The sequence below is a fragment of the Ranitomeya variabilis genome, chromosome 1 (assembly GCF_051348905.1).
Source record: "Ranitomeya variabilis isolate aRanVar5 chromosome 1, aRanVar5.hap1, whole genome shotgun sequence".
NCBI classification, from domain to species: Eukaryota; Metazoa; Chordata; class Amphibia; order Anura; family Dendrobatidae; genus Ranitomeya; species Ranitomeya variabilis.
Genome location: NC_135232.1, coordinates 607,486,384 through 607,504,503, shown reverse-complemented (window position 1 = coordinate 607,504,503; position 18,120 = coordinate 607,486,384). Strand labels below are relative to the sequence as shown.

At 42.6% G+C, this 18,120-nt stretch overlaps 1 protein-coding gene across 1 annotated transcript; it reads right to left on the bottom strand.

Moving 5' to 3' along the window:
• Positions 1-3,913: 3,913 nt before the first annotated feature.
• RXFP4 (relaxin family peptide/INSL5 receptor 4) lies at positions 3,914-8,265 on the bottom strand. Its single transcript, XM_077260161.1, has one exon. The coding sequence runs from the start codon at positions 8,067-8,069 to the stop codon at positions 6,819-6,821; it is 1,251 nt and encodes a 416-aa protein (XP_077116276.1). The 5' UTR covers positions 8,070-8,265; the 3' UTR covers positions 3,914-6,818.
• Between the last annotated feature and the right edge of the window lie 9,855 nt (positions 8,266-18,120).

Genomic DNA, 18,120 nt, shown 5'->3' with positions numbered 1-18,120 from the left:
GCTGTAATATATCATTATATGTGGTGAGCGGTGATGTCACTGCTGTAATATATCATTATATGTGGGGAGCGGTGATGTCACTGCTATAATATATCATATGTGAGGAGCCGTGATGTCACTGCTGTAATATATCATTATATGTGGGGAGCGGTGATGTCACTACTGTAATATATCATTATATGTGAGGAGCGGTGATGTCACTGCTGTAATATATCATTATATGTGAGGAGCGATGATGTCACTGCTGTAATATATCATTATATGTGGGGAGCGGTGATGTCACTGCTGTAATATATCATTATATGTGAGGAGCGGTGATGTCACTGCTGTAATATATCATTATATGTGAGGAGCGGTGATGTCACTGCTGTAATATATCATTATATGTGAGGAGCGGTGATGTCACTGCTGTAATATATCATTATATGTGAGGAGCGGTGATGTCACTGCTGTAATATATCATTATATGTGAGGAGCGGTGATGTCACTGCTGTAATATATCATTATATGTGGGGAGCGGTGATGTCACTGCTGTAATATATCATTATATGTGAGGAGCGGTGATGTCACTGCTGTAATATATCATTATATGTGAGGAGCGGTGATGTCACTGCTGTAATATATCATTATATGTGAGGAGCGGTGATGTCACTGCTGTAATATATCATTATATGTGAGGAGCGGTGATGTCACTGCTGTAATATATCATTATATGTGAGGAGCGGTGATGTCACTGCTGTAATATATCATTATATGTGAGGAGAGGTAATGTCACTGCTGTAATATATCATTATATGTGAGGAGCGGTGATGTCACTACTGTAATATATCATTATATGTGGGGAGCGGTGATGTCACTGCTGTAATATATCATTATATGTGGGGAGCGGTGATGTCACTGCTGTAATATAGCATTATATGTGAGGAGCGGTGATGTCACTACTGTAATATATCATTATATGTGAGGAGCGGTGATGTCACTGCTGTAATATATCATTATATGTGAGGAGCGGTGATGTCACTGCTGTAATATATCATTATATGTGAGGAGCGGTGATGTCACTGCTGTAATATATCATTATATGTGGGGAGCGGTGATGTCACTGCTATAATATATCATATGTGAGGAGCCGTGATGTCACTGCTGTAATATATCATTATATGTGGGGAGCGGTGATGTCACTACTGTAATATATCATTATATGTGAGGAGCGGTGATGTCACTGCTGTAATATATCATTATATGTGAGGAGCGATGATGTCACTGCTGTAATATATCATTATATGTGGGGAGCGGTGATGTCACTGCTGTAATATATCATTATATGTGAGGAGCGGTGATGTCACTGCTGTAATATATCATTATATGTGAGGAGCGATGATGTCACTGCTGTAATATATCATTATATGTGGGGAGCGGTGATGTCACTGCTGTAATATATCATTATATGTGAGGAGCGGTGATGTCACTGCTGTAATATATCATTATATGTGAGGAGCGGTGATGTCACTGCTGTAATATATCATTATATGTGAGGAGCGGTGATGTCACTGCTGTAATATATCATTATATGTGAGGAGCGGTGATGTCACTGCTGTAATATATCATTATATGTGAGGAGCGGTGATGTCACTGCTGTAATATATCATTATATGTGGGGAGCGGTGATGTCACTGCTGTAATATATCATTATATGTGAGGAGCGGTGATGTCACTGCTGTAATATATCATTATATGTGAGGAGCGGTGATGTCACTGCTGTAATATATCATTATATGTGAGGAGCGGTGATGTCACTGCTGTAATATATCATTATATGTGAGGAGCGGTGATGTCACTGCTGTAATATATCATTATATGTGAGGAGCGGTGATGTCACTGCTGTAATATATCATTATATGTGAGGAGCGGTGATGTCACTGCTGTAATATATCATTATATGTGAGGAGAGGTAATGTCACTGCTGTAATATATCATTATATGTGAGGAGCGGTGATGTCACTACTGTAATATATCATTATATGTGGGGAGCGGTGATGTCACTGCTGTAATATATCATTATATGTGGGGAGCGGTGATGTCACTGCTGTAATATAGCATTATATGTGAGGAGCGGTGATGTCACTACTGTAATATATCATTATATGTGAGGAGCGGTGATGTCACTGCTGTAATATATCATTATATGTGGGGAGCGGTGATGTCACTGCTGTAATATATCGTTATATGTGAGGAGCGGTGATGTCACTGCTGTAATATATCATTATATGTGGGGTGCGGTGATGTCACTGCTGTAATATATCATTATATGTGAGGAGCGGTGATGTCACTGCTGTAATATAGCATTATATGTGAGGAGCGGTGATGTCACTACTGTAATATATCATTATATGTGAGGAGCGGTGATGTCACTGCTGTAATATATCATTATATGTGAGGAGCGATGATGTCACTGCTGTAATATAGCATTATATGTGAGGAGCGGTGATGTCACTGCTGTAATATATCATTATATGTGAGGAGCGGTGATGTCACTGCTGTAATATATCATTATATGTGAGGAGCGGTGATGTCACTGCTGTAATATAGCATTATATGTGAGGAGCGGTGATGTCACTGCTGTAATATATCATTATATGTGAGGAGCGGTGATGTCACTGCTATAATATATCATATGTGAGGAGCGGTGATGTCACTGCTGTAATATATCATTATATGTGGGGAGCGGTGATGTCACTGCTGTAATATATCATTATATGTGAGGAGCGGTGATGTCACTGCTGTAATATATCATTATATGTGAGGAGCGGTGATGTCACTGCTGTAATATATCATTATATGTGAGGAGCGGTGATTTCACTGTTGTAATATATCACTATATGTGAGGAGCGGTGATGTCACTGCTGTAATATATCATTATATGTGAGGAGCGGTGATGTCACTGCTGTAATATATCATTATATGTGAGGAGTGGTGATGTCACTGCTGTAATATAGCATTATATGTGGGGAGCGGTGATGTCACTGCTGTAATATATCATTATATGTGAGGAGCGGTGATGTCACTGCTGTAATATAGCATTATATGTGAGGAGCGGTGATGTCACTGCTGTAATATATCATTATATGTGAGGAGCGGTGATGTCACTGCTGTAATATATCATTATATGTGAGGAGCGGTGATGTCACTGCGGTAATGTATCATTATATGTGGGGAGCGGTGAGTTCACTACTGTAATATATCATTATATGTGAGGAGCGGTGATGTCACTGCTGTAATATAGCATTATATGTGGGGAGCGGTGATGTCACTGCTGTAATATATCATTATATGTGAGGAGCAGTGATGTCACTGCTGTAATATATCATTATATGTGAGGAGCGGTGATGTCACTGCTGTAATATATCATTATATGTGAGGAGCGGTGATGTCACTGCTGTAATATATCATTATATGTGAGGAGCGGTGATGTCACTGCTGTAATATATCATTATATGTGAGGAGCGGTGATGTCACTGCTGTAATATATCATATGTGAGGAGCGGTGATGTCACTACTGTAATATATCATTATATGTGAGGAGCGGTGATGTCACTGCTGTAATATATCATTATATGTGAGGAGCGGTGATGTCACTGCTGTAATATATCATTATATGTGAGGAGCGGTGATGTCACTGCTGTAATATATCATTATATGTGGGGAGCGGTGATGTCACTGCTGTAATATATCATTATATGTGAGGAGCGGTGATGTCACTGCTGTAATATATCATTATATGTGAGGAGCGGTGATGTCACTGCTGTAATATATCATTATATGTGAGGAGCGGTGATGTCACTGCTGTAATAAATAATATGTTATACTTGCTATGTAATGGATTTATAAAGGACACTTGGACATTGTTCTGAGTTAATATATTTTTAATCACCATTTTCATCCACGTGACATTTCCTTGCATTTTTCCTGCTATTATACAACCTCCACTTCCATCAGTCTATGGTGTTTCGGCAAGAGGGGGCACATGTATGTATAGTACAGACACAGGTATAGTATCTTTCTAGTTTAGTACACAGGGAATGCACAGCTGTAACATTACATACAATACTCGGCATCTACACAATAACTGGACAGTACCAGCAATACCAATGAGTAATACCGAGAATATCCTCGGTCTCCTACATAGGAGTGTGCGCTCCACAAGCTCAGGCCATGATTTACAGCATAGCTCTCCACCTTTCACAAGGTAATGTCTTGTTACACCAGCCATAAAATCACTGTCCGCATTCCTCAAGCCTGTCCGTGTTATTTATGGCAAGTCCTCATAGGCTTGGCTTCCACCTTCCCCTGAAAAACACTGGGAGGTATGTCTACAACATAGAAGACCTGCAGAACCTCCTATTTTAAATTTGGGTTTATTTTGTAGCCCTAGTGCAGTGCTAGTGATCAAAAACGATTCCGGTTCTACAAGTCTCACTGGTCGCTCAAAGAAAAGGGAACAGGGTCAATAATACCCCTATTACAGCTAACATGGGGGTTGGTGGCAAATTTGTCTTGTCACGCAAGAGTACACAAAAGTTGGTGACAACAATTGGAACTACTGAGCCTGATGAAGAGATCGGAGTAGTCTCGAAAACGGCTATTTGTTACCATTAGTGATGAGCAAGCGTGCTCGGATAAGGTGTTATCTAAGCATGCTCGAGTGCTAATAAAGTTTATTTGGCGTGCTCAAATAATACGTTCAAGTTGGGATAGCTGCATGTTTTGCAGCTGTTTGACAGCCACAACGCCTGCAGGGATTGCCTAAGAAACAGGCGAGACATGCAGCCACGACAACTCCAACATAGCATTGGAGCACACCGAAGATAAACTTGAGCATGCTGAGATAACACCTTATCCGAGCACGTGTGCTTACTATTAGTTACCATCTTTTCAGTTAGCCATTAAACGATATCAACCACTGAGGACTCTCAATTCTAAATATTTTGTATCCCTTGGAACTGCGATGACTGTTTTTGATTGTCACCCAGCATTCTCAGATGCTGATGACTTAAGGTCCATTCAGACAAGCAAATAATCGATGAAGGAGCTTTCGTATGAACGCAATCTTCCGATAACGACTACATAGAGAGTTACATAATAATTTTGGCTTCATCAAAACACGATTACAGGAAGATTCGAGACATGTTTTGAGAAGATTTTGAGATTCAAGAAACAATTATGATTGGGAACATTCACAAGTCAAATAAGCAACGGTGCCGAAGAGGTGATTAAAAAGTTCTGAGTAGCCATTTTATATTATCAGTATATATTAAAGATGGAAAATGAATAACAAATGACACAATTTGCATCAGATCTTCCTCTAATCTTATGACTGTTCAGATTATTCATGGGGTCGGCCTTGAGATCCTTTACTTACGCTGTTGGAAAGAAAAATGGATTGGGACGCTGCAGCATTGCTCAAGGACACCTCAACACTAAAAATAAAGGGCAACAAAAATGCATCAACATGGATCATGATAAATGAAAAGTAGAGCAACTCTCTTCTGATTTGCTGAAATTGGTCACATGACTGCACAATGGCACATAAGATATATATATTTTTTAAATAGCGTTCATAACCCTGATCCTGTGATACCCAGCAGATTTTCAGCACACCCATCCAGAGTGGAAAATCCGCTACATAGTCTTCTCCTCTGAGTCAGGTAGTGTTTCCTAAAAGTTACATGACCTTAGATGGAAAAAGGTGACAATTTGGGAGATTTTTGTCCCAAAACTATATATGAGGGAGGTATCAGATCAATATAACACATATTTCATCTCATACCAGTGGCATGAAAACTTTTTGAAATGGGGCAAAACATTTTCAGCCACTTTTACAGGCCCTACACCCATCTCTTCTCATCACACATGTTTTAATTATCAGGAGCCACAAAGGCTTAAACAGTGTAAATTCGGTCAACAAATACACAATAAAAATATTACATAGTGTTTATCGAGACTTCATAAAAAAAAAATGTCACAGACCGAAAAACCAAAAAAATTGCACTTCTTTATAGTTAATATTAATAACTCCAGTATCTGCCAGGAGCAATCTTTAGAAGCCATTAATTGCAGATCATACAGTGAAAATTGGCAGCCTCCAGACGTATCAATTAAAAAGATGCTTGTGATCTCTACCATAGAGGAAAAGTCGTGAAGATAGAACGCTAATTTGCCCCCTTGGGTAAAGATAACTGAGGTCTAGACGAGATCCATTGTTACTGGACATGATTTGTTGACCAACTGACAAACATTGTTTTAAAGCACAATACATATAACTTTTGCACAAGAGATTTATCCATAATCTCAATCTTGCCATTTAACAATGTATATAGCGTTTTACCACCACCATTTGTTCTTTCCCAGCTGCGTGAGATCGATAACCAGCAATTTGTATTAGGTTTATGCACGGGTAATCCGTTTTGCGGAGCACTGCCTAGGCTATGCAGGACCACGGCAACCGGCTCAATTATTGAGGGACGTTCAACGATCTTTGTTTACCAAGAATGAGAGACGCTCTTCTGGATCATTAGGCAAATAGCTGGTATTGACGTGTTTAACTGCGGATTACTGCTCAGGAGTCACTGACACACTTTTGAAGTGTCTTGTAGTATCAGAGACAAAACAAAATTAAATGTGGCCACGACATCACCATCTATGTTGTTCACAGATAGTTAAGTAAAAACGGGCACTCGCCCTCATCTGCTTTTGACACTGACACGAAAACCTCTTGTCGATTCTTAATATGTGCGAGTAGAAAGCCATTTATCAGTGCTCTAGTCTATCAAGGTCTCCTGACGATTAGATTCTGCATTTTGTTGGGTCTGATCTTGAGTCACTTCTGGAAGTAAGGTTATGGTGGACAAAGAAGCTACAGGGTAGTCCTTACTAACAGTTTGAGGAAAGCTGGCTTTCCGATACAAGGGCACAGACGTTTCCTGATCAGGGCTTCTTTGTTTGCCCTTGCTAGTGGGTAGGTAAGAGGCAACCATGCTTGCTATCTGCCAAAGCAAAGCTGTAAGCGATTTCCGAAACTCTTTCCTCATAAGACAGTAGATAACTGGATTAAGGCAACTGTTACTGTGTGCAAGGCATAGGGTGATTGGGAAGACATAGGTATGGAAGTAGTAATATGCATCACTCCACTGTACCACTTCATACTTCATGAGGATCCCCCAGAAGATGCCAGCGTGGTTGGGAAACCAGCAAACAAAGAAGACGATTATCACCAGTTGGACGGAATTGGTTATCCTGCTTTGCCGGTGTTGGTTGTTGGAATTGACTTTGTGTTGCCTCAGAAAATTCAAGAGCATGATGTAAGAAGAAGATATCACCACCAGTGGAATGACGAAGCCGATGATAACCCGCTGAAGATGGTAGGTGGCCAGCCACTTTTTTCCAGGAAATTTGAGAAGACAAAGCTCATCTCCTAGAACTTTGTTGGTACTGGAAAAAATTAGAGTTGGGATCGTGGCCAACAAAGCTAGAACCCAAAGAGCAAAGCTTATCCATTTTGCAATATAGGTGGACACTCGACACCTTAGACTCAGTGCCGAGGCTACCGACCAATATCTGGTCACAGCCATAGCAGTCAGTAAAAAAACATTGTTGTAAACATTAAGGACTGTCATAGTCAGGATGATTTTACACATGGTATGTCCAAATGGCCAGCTGAAATCCAAGATGGCATCCACAGCCCAAAAAGGCAGAGTAAAAGCTAATTGAAAATCACTCAAGGCCAGGCAAAAGACAAAGATGTCGATGGCAGTGAGACCAGTGACTTTCTTCGCCCTGATTAGATACATCACAAAGAAGTTGCCCAGCAATCCCACCACACAGACCAAAAAGTAGATAGTAGAGATGAGAATTCGGAAACTCACCAGCCCATAGGTGGGTATGGTGGCATCATCGTCTATGCTCAGACCTGCTGTCTCCTCAGAGGTGTTCACGGCCAAGGACAAAGTCAAATTGAAATCCATGACATCCAGCTTTGGCAACTTTTGTAGTAGAAATAGTGATTGGAGCATGTTAGGAAATCCACATTGTGCCCAGAGTCACTGATATGATCGCTTGAAGGTTCAACAACTCTCTTCAAGTCTTCAACATGCCACCACCAATACGATACGTGGTTGCTCCCTAGTTCCTCATCTGCTCAGTGGTTACCATCGTGTTTCTTCTGTGCTTTCGGTCTGCCTCACCCTATTGCAGGAATCGCACACAAGTGGACTGTGACAGAGCACATGCAGTGTGACAGTCCCAGCTATTGCTCCTGACTTGTCTATCAGTGCTGGGGGCTGTTCTCTACAAGAGGCTGGGCTAAAACCCAAAGCTACATTTGCTTTGAAATTTATGGAAGACTTGCACCACTCTTTAGTGTAGAACTGTAGGTAAATCGAGCTGTGCAATGTTCTGCAGATCTGTAGAGGTCAGTCGTGTAATATCTGCCAGGAAGTGGAGGAGCAATATTCTGTAGGAAGGGTTAAACATGCTCTGTGCCCGGCTCCATACATTAGGGGTAATTGCTCCGGTCTGGTATGATGGTTCAGTGCTGATTCTCTATAATCAGGGCTCCTGGTTACCGAGTCGGGCCAGTGACAATGACTCCCACCCTGTCTATATATATGTCCGCCCCCCCCCCCCTACAGAATATAGGTGTCATCAATGTTGTTCATTTACTATTTACTTCACATAACGATGAGCAATTGGGATTTGCTGGGATCAGACTGTTGTTTTTCACCAACACATAACTTTTCTGACCTATTGATATTAACTCTTTACGTCTTATTCTTGCTCTCCCCCTATGTGCTGGCTGGCATGTGCCGTGCACCTTATATACTGGTACGTGAGGAGCATTGCAGTGCATACATTGAGGCAGCGTTACCCCTATATAAGGACCATTCCTTCCGGAAGTCATGATAATGGCAGTGTGTGGAGCTAAGGGGCTTTTACCCCCTCCCGAAAGAACATCTTGGGAAGTAGAGATTATATTAACTTTTTCAGAAGCAAGCTACTTTTCTGTAAATATGTACGATGAGAACCTGGCCTCAACTTCTATTTCTAAGGTATCCAACCTAGACAATCCCCTGCGATCCAGGGTTCTCTAACGCATCGGCCGAACGCTCTTTTGGTCAGCTATTCCTTTGACTCCAACAAACAGAAGCATGCTTGATTAATCTTAGGGTGCATGTGCTTTATATGGGGAGAGGTTAGAAAGCTGCTATCAGACAGCGCTTATCCTGCAGTAATGTCTGGCATTGTAAACTTACTCTCAGTGGTGTAACTAGAGTCTGATTGGCCTCGGTGCAAAATTTGGACCCGGGCCCCCCACCCACCCCTTTCTCGCATGTTGGTCAGATATATGGGCCCTTGTAGCATTCTAAATCCTATAAAGACAAACTGTTTGTGTTCATCTGCCCCCTCCATTATGTAGTAATATCCCGCATCATCGGCCACTTCCAGGTATATATGTCTCCCATCCTGGGTTCCTTCTTGGTATATATGACACCCATCCTGGTTCCATCCTGGTGTATTCATCCCCAATCCTTTGCCCATCATCCTGGTATATATATCCCAAATCCTGGGCCCATCCTGGTATATATATTCTCAATCCTGGGCCCATCCTGGTATATATATCCCCAATCCTGGGCCCATCCTGGTATATATATCCCCAATCCTGGGCCCATCCTGGTATATATATCCCCAATCCTGGGCCCATCCTGGTATATATATCCCCAATCCTGGGCCCATCCTGGTATATATATCCCCAATCCTGGACCCATCCTGGTATATATATCCCCAATCCTGCGCTCATCCAGGTATATATATCCCCAATCCTGGGCCCATCCTGGTATATATATCCCCAATCCTGGGCCCATCCTGGTATATATATCCCCAATCCTGGGCCCATCCTGGTATATATATCCCCAATCCTGGGCCCATCCTGGTATATATATCCCCAATCCTGGGCCCATCCTGGTATATATATCCCCAATCCTGGACCCATCCTGGTATATATATCCCCAATCCTGCGCTCATCCAGGTATATATATCCCCAATCCTGGGCCCATCCTGGTATATATATCCCCAATCCTGGGCCCATCCTGGTATATATATCCCCAATCCTGGGCCCATCCTGGTATATATATCCCCAATCCTAGGCTTATCATGGTATATACATCTCTGGCAAAAATTAAGAGACCACTGCAAAATTTTCAGTTTCTCTGATTTTTCTCTTTATATGTATATTTTTGAGTAAAATGTAAATTGTTCTTTTAGTCTATAAACTTCTGACAACATGTCTCCGAATTTCCAAGCAATAAATTTTGTATTTTTTTTCTGAAAAGGAGAAATGGTCAAAATAAAAAAACAAAAACAAAACCTAGTGCTTTCAGACCTCAAAATAATGCAAAGCAAACAAGTTCATAATCATTTAGAAACAACAATACTAATGTTTTAACTCAGGAAGAGTTCAGAAATCAGTATTTTGTGGAATAACCATGATTTTTAATCCCAGCTTTCATGCGTCTTGGCATGCTTTTCACCAGTCTTTCACACTGCTTCTGGTGCAAAAATGTAAGCAGTTCTTCTTTATTTGATGGCTTGTGACTATCCATCATCCTCTTGATTACATTCCAGAGGTTTTCAATAGGGTTCAGGTCTGGAGATTGGGCTGCCCATGACAGGGATTTGATGTGGTGGTCTCTAAATTTTTGCCACAGCTGTATATCCTCAATCATGGGCACATCCTGGTATATATTGTATATCCCCAATCCTAGTATATATATATCTCCGATCCTGAGCTCATCCTAGTATCTATATCACCAATCATGGGTCCATCACGGTATATATAACCCCAATCCTGGTATATACAACCCCTGGCAAAAATAATGGAATCACCAGCCTTGGTGGATGTTCATTCAGTTGTTTAATTTTGTAGAAAAAAAGCAGATCACAAACATGGCACAAAACTAAAGTCGTTTCAAATGGCAACTTTCTGGCTTTAAGAAACACTAAACAAAATCAAGAACAAAAAATGTGGTAGTCAGTAATGGTTACTTTTTTTTAACCAAGCATAGGGAAAAAATTATGGAATCACTCAATTCTGAGGAAAAAATTATGGAATCACCCTGTAAATTTTCATACCCAAAAATAACCCACCTGCATCAAATTAGAACTGCTCGTTAGTCTGCATCTAAAAAGGAGTGATCACACCTTGGAGAGCTGTTGCACCAAGTGGACTGACATGAATCATGGCTCCAACAGGAGATATGTCAATTGAAACAAAGGAGAGGATTATCAAACTCTTAAAAGAGGGTAAATCATCATGCAATTTTGCAAAAGATGTTGGTTGTTCACAGTCAGCTGTGTCTAAAATCTGGACCAAATACAAACAACATGGGAAGGTTGTTAAAGGCAAACATACTGGTAGACCAAGAAAAACATCAAAGTGTCAAGATCGGAAACTTAAAGCAATATGTCTCCAAAACAGGAAATGCACAACAAAACAAATGAGGAATGAATGGGTGGAAACTGGAGTCAACGTCTGTGACCGAACTGTAAGAAACCGCCTAAAGGAAATGGGATTTACATACAGAAAAGCTAAACAAAAGCCATCATTAACACCTAAACAGAAAAAAACAAGGTTACAATGGGCTAAGGAAAAGCAATTGTGGACTGTGGATGACTGGATGAAAGTCATATTCAGTGATGAATCGTGAATCTGCATTGGGCAAGGTGATGATGCTGGAACTTTTGTTTGCTGCCGTTCCAATGAGATGTATAAAGATGACTGCCTGAAGAGAACATGCAAATTTCCACAGTCATTGATGATATGGGGCTGCATGTCAGGTAAAGGCACTGGGGAGATGGCTGTTATTACATCTTCAATAAATGCACAAGTTTATGTTGATATTTTGGACACTTTTCTTATCCCATCAATTGAAAAGATGTTTGGAGATGATGAAATCATTTTTCAAGATGATAATGCATCCTGCCATAGAGCAAAAACTGTGAAAACATTCCTTGAAAAAAGACACATAAGGTTAATGTCATGGCCTACAAATAGTCTGGATCTCAATCCATTTGAAAATCTATGGTGGAAGTTGAAGAAAATGGTCCATGACAACGCTCCAACCTACAAAGCTGATCTGGCAACAGCAATCAGAGAAAGTTGGAGCCAGATTGATGAAGAGTACTGTTTGACACTCATTAAGTCCATGCTTCAGAGACTGCAAGCTGTAACAAAACCAGAGGTGGTGCAGCAAAATACTAGTGATGTGTTGGAGTGTTTTTTTTGTTTGTTTATCATGATTCCATATTTTTTTCCTTAGAATTGAGTGATTCCATATTTTTTCCCTATGCTTGGTTAAAAAAGTAACCATTACTGGCTGCTACATTTTTTGTTCTTGCTTTCTTTTGGTGTTTCTTGAAGCCAGAAAGTTGCCATTTGAGATTACTTTAGTTTTGTGCCATGTCTGTGATCTGCTTTTTCTACAAAATTAAACAACTGAATGAACATCCTCCAAGGCCGGTGATTCCATAATTTTTGCCAGAGGTTGTATATCCCCAATCCTGGGCCTATCCTGGTATATATATCTCCAATCCTGGGCCCATCCTGGTATATATATCCCCAATCCTGGTATATATATCCCCAATCCTGGACCCCATCCTAGCATATATATCTCCAATCCTGGGCCCATCCTAAAATATATATCGCCAATCATGGGTCCATCCCGGTATATATAACCCCAATCCTGTGCCCATCATGGTTTACATATACCCAATCCTGGGCCCATCCTGGTATATATATATCCCCAATCCTGGGCCCTTCCTGGTATATGTATCCTCAATCCTGGGCCCATCCTGGTATATGTATCCTCAACACTGGGTCCATCCTGGTATATGTATCCTCAATACTGGGTCCATCCTGGTATATATATCCCAATCCTGGGCCCATCCTGGTATATGTGTCCCCAAACCTGAACCCATCCTGGTATATAAATCCCAAATCCTGGGCCCCATCCTAGTATATATATCCCCAATCCTGGGCCCAGCCTGGTATATATGTCCCCAATCCTGGTATATATATACCCAATCCTGGGTCCATCGTGGTATATACATTTCCAATCCTGGGGCCATCCTGGTATATACAAGGTGGGCCATGTATATGGATAAACCTAAATAAAATGGGTATGGTAGATGCTATCAACTTCCTGTTTGTGGCACATTAGTATATGGGAGGGGGAAAATGTTTCAAGATGGGTGGTGTTATGACCCCAATGGCGAGGGTCTCAGAGGAACGAGGAAGTCTGCAGAATACAAAAATCCAGCTCATAGGGCAGTGGTAACTGGGTTGACCATATATCTACTCCTAACGCCAACACTAGAAGTAGCCGGGGATCATTCCTACGTTGATTCTGGATGACACGCGCCAGCCGGAGAATCTAGCTACCCCTAGTAGAGGAAAACAAAGACCTTTCTTGCCTCCAGAGAAAGGGACCCCAAAGCTGGATAGAAGCCCCCCACAAATAATGACGGTGAGGTAAGAGGAAATGACAAACACAGAAATGAACCAGGTTTAGCACAGAGAGGCCCGCTTACTGATAGCAGAATAAAGAAAGGTAACTTATATGGTCAACAAAAACCCTATCAAAATCCACACTGGAAATTCAAGAACCCCCGAACCGTCTAACGGTCCGGGGGGAGAACACCAGCCCCCTAGAGCTTCCAGCAAAGGTCAGGATATAGATTTGGAACAAGCTGGACAAAAATACAAAACCAAAACAAATAGCAAAAAGCAAAAGGCAGACTTAGCTGATATAACTGGAACCAGGATCAGTAGACAAGAGCACAGCAGACTAGCTCTGATAACTACGTTGCCAGGCATTGAACTGAAGGTCCAGGGAGCTTATATAGCAACACCCCTAACTAACGACCCAGGTGCGGATAAAAGGAATGACAGAAAAACCAGAGTCAAAAAACTAGTAACCACTAGAGGGAGCAAAAAGCAAATTCACAACAGTACCCCCCCCTTAGTGAGGGGTCACCGAACCCTCACCACGACCACCAGGGCGATCAGGATGAGCGGCATGAAAGGCACGAACTAAATCGGCCGCATGAACATCAGAGGCGACCACCCAGGAATTATCCTCCTGACCATAGCCCTTCCACTTGACCAGGTACTGAAGCCTCCGCCTGGAGAGGCGAGAATCCAAGATCTTCTCCACCACGTACTCCAACTCGCCCTCAACCAACACCGGAGCAGGAGGCTCAGCAGAAGGAACTACAGGCACAATGTACCGCCGCAACAAGGACCTATGAAATACATTGTGAATAGCAAACGACACAGGAAGATCCAGACGAAAAGATACAGGATTAAGGATTTCCAATATCTTGTAAGGCCCAATAAAACGAGGTTTAAATTTGGGAGAGGAGACCTTCATAGGAACAAAGCGGGAAGAAAGCCACACCAAATCCCCAACGCGTAGTCGGGGACCCACACCGCGGCGGCGGTTGGCAAAGCGCTGAGCCTTCTCCTGTGACAACTTCAAGTTGTCCACCACATGATTCCAGATCTGCTGCAACCTATCCACCACAGAATCCACCCCAGGACAGTCAGAAGGCTCCACATGACCCGAAGAAAAGCGAGGATGGAAACCAGAGTTGCAGAAAAAAGGCGAAACCAAGGTGGCGGAACTAGCCCGATTATTAAGGGCAAACTCAGCCAACGGCAAGAATGTCACCCAATCGTCCTGATCAGCAGAGACAAAACACCTCAAATAAGCCTCCAAAGTCTGATTGGTTCGCTCCGTCTGTCCATTAGTCTGAGGATGGAAAGCAGACGAAAACGACAAATCAATGCCCATCCTACTACAAAAGGATCGCCAGAACCTGGAAACGAACTGGGATCCTCTGTCTGACACAATATTCTCAGGGATGCCGTGCAAACGAACCACATTCTGGAAAAACACAGGAACCAGATCGGAAGAGGAAGGCAGCTTAGGCAAAGGAACCAAATGGACCATCTTGGAGAAACGATCACATATCACCCAGATAACGGACATGCCCTGAGATAGCGGAAGATCAGAAATGAAATCCATGGAGATATGTGTCCAAGGTCTCTTCGGGACAGGCAAGGGCAAGAGCAAACCGCTGGCACGAGAACAGCAAGGCTTAGCTCGAGCACAAGTCCCACAGGACTGCACAAATGACCGCACATCCCTTGACAAGGAAGGCCACCAAAAGGACCTGGCCACCAGATCTCTGGTGCCAAAAATTCCCGGGTGACCTGCCAACACCGAGGAATGAACCTCGGAAATGACTCTGCTGGTCCACTTATCCGGGACAAACAGTCTGTCAGGTGGACAAGACTCAGGCCTATCAGCCTGAAATCTCTGCAACACACGTCGCAGATCCGGAGAAATAGCTGACAAGATAACTCCATCTTTAAGAATACCAACAGGATCAGCGACTCCAGGAGCATCAGGCACAAAGCTCCTAGAAAGAGCATCGGCCTTCACATTCTTTGAACCTGGTAAATACGAGACAACAAAATCAAAGCGGGAGAAAAACAATGACCAGCGGGCCTGTCTCGGATTAAGGCGTTTAGCAGACTCGAGATACATCAGATTTTTGTGATCAGTCAAGACCACCACACGATGCTTAGCACCCTCGAGCCAATGACGCCACTCCTCAAATGCCCATTTCATGGCCAACAACTCCCGATTGCCCACATCATAATTTCGCTCGGCAGGCGAAAACTTCCTAGAGAAAAAGGCACAAGGTTTCATAACAGAGCAACCAGGGCCTCTCTGCGACAAAACGGCCCCTGCCCCAATCTCCGAAGCATCCACCTCAACCTGAAAGGGAAGTGAGACGTCAGGCTGGCACAAAACAGGCGCCGAAGTAAACCGGTGTTTCAACTCCTGGAAAGCCTCCACGGCAGCAGGAGCCCAGTTAGCTACATCGGAGCCCTTCTTGGTCATATCCGTCAAAGGTTTCACAATGCTAGAAAAATTAGCGATAAAACGACGGTAGAAGTTAGCGAAGCCCAAGAACTTCTGAAGACTCTTAACTGACGAGGGCTGAGTCCAATCAAGAATAGCTCGGACCTTGACTGGGTCCATCTCCACAGCAGAAGGGGAAAAAATGAACCCCAAAAAGGGAACCTTCTGTACACCAAAGAGACACTTTGAGCCCTTGACAAACAAAGAATTTTCACGCAAAATTTTAAAGACCAACCTGACCTGCTCCACATGCGAATCCCAATTATCAGAAAAAAACAAAATATCATCCAGATAAACAATCAAAAATTTATCCAGATACTTCCGGAAAATGTCATGCATAAAGGACTGAAAAACTGAAGGCGCATTGGAGAGCCCAAAAGGCATCACCAAGTACTCAAAATGACCTTCGGGCGTATTGAATGCGGTTTTCCATTCATCCCCTTGCTTAATGCGCACAAGGTTGTACGCACCACGAAGGTCTATCTTGGTGAACCACTTGGCACCCTTAATCCGGGCAAACAAGTCAGACAACAGCGGTAAAGGATACTGAAATTTGACAGTGATCTTATTTAAAAGCCGATAATCAATACAAGGTCTCAAAGATCCGTCCTTTTTTGCCACAAAAAAGAATCCCGCACCAAGAGGGGAAGAAGACGGACGGATGTGTCCTTTCTCCAGAGACTCCTTGATATATGAACGCATAGCGGTATGTTCAGGTACCGACAGATTAAACAGTCTTCCCTTAGGAAATTTACTGCCTGGGATCAAATCTATAGCACAGTCACAGTCCCTATGAGGAGGCAGTGCACTGGACTCAGACTCACTGAAGACATCCTGATAATCAGACAAATACTCCGGAACTTCCGAAGGCGTAGAAGAAGCAATAGACACAGGCAGGGAATCCTCATGAATACCACGACAGCCCCAACTTGAGACTGACATAGCCTTCCAGTCCAGGACTGGATTATGGGTCTGTAACCATGGCAGCCCTAAAACAACCAAATCATGCATTTTATGTAAAACCAGGAAACGTATCACCTCGCGGTGTTCAGGAGTCATGCACATGGTAACCTGAGTCCAATACTGCGGTTTATTTGCTGCCAATGGTGTAGCATCAATACCCCTAAGAGGAATAGGATTTTCTAATGGTTCAAGAGTAAATCCACAGCGCTTAGCAAATGAGAGATCCATGAGACTCAGGGCAGCACCTGAATCTACAAACGCCATGACAGGATAAGATGACAGTGAGCAAATCAAAGTTACAGACAGAATAAATTTAGGTTGCAAATTACCAACGGTGACAGGACTAACAACCTTAGCTATACGTTTAGAGCATGCTGAGATAACATGTGTAGAATCACCACAGTAGTAGCACAAGCCATTCCGGCGTCTATGAATTTTCCGCTCATTTCTAGTCAGGATTCTATCACATTGCATTAAATCAGGTGTCTGTTCAGACAACACCATGAGGGAATTTGCGGTTTTTCTATCACATTGCACCGAATTAGGTGTCTGTTCAGACAACACCATGAGGGAATTTGCGGTTTTGCGCTCCCGCAACCGCCGGTCAATTTGAATAGCCAGTGCCATAGTATCATTCAGACCTGTGGGAATGGGAAAACCCACCATAACATTCTTAATGGCTTCAGAAAGGCCATTTCTAAAATTAGCGGCCAGTGCACACTCGTTCCAATGTGTCAGCACGGACCATTTCCGAAATTTTTGGCAATACACTTCAGCCTCGTCCTGCCCCTGAGACATAGACAGCAAGGCCTTTTCTGCCTGAATCTCAAGATTGGGTTCCTCATAAAGTAAACCGAGCGCCAGAAAAAACGCATCAAGATCAGCCAATGCCGGATCTCCTGGCGCCAGCGAAAAAGCCCAATCCTGAGGGTCGCCCCGTAAGAACGAAATAACAATTTTTACTTGCTGAGCAGAATCTCCTGATGAACAGGGTCTCAGGGACAAAAACAATTTACAATTATTCACGAAATTCCTAAACTTAAACCTGTCTCCGGAAAACAGTTCAGGAATCGGTATTTTAGGTTCTGACCTAGGATTTCTGATAACATAG

Coding starts and splice junctions, on each gene's coding strand:
- RXFP4 (XM_077260161.1), bottom strand. CDS start 8,069: ATGCTCCAATCACTATTTCTACTACAAAAGTTGCCAAAGCTGGATGTC.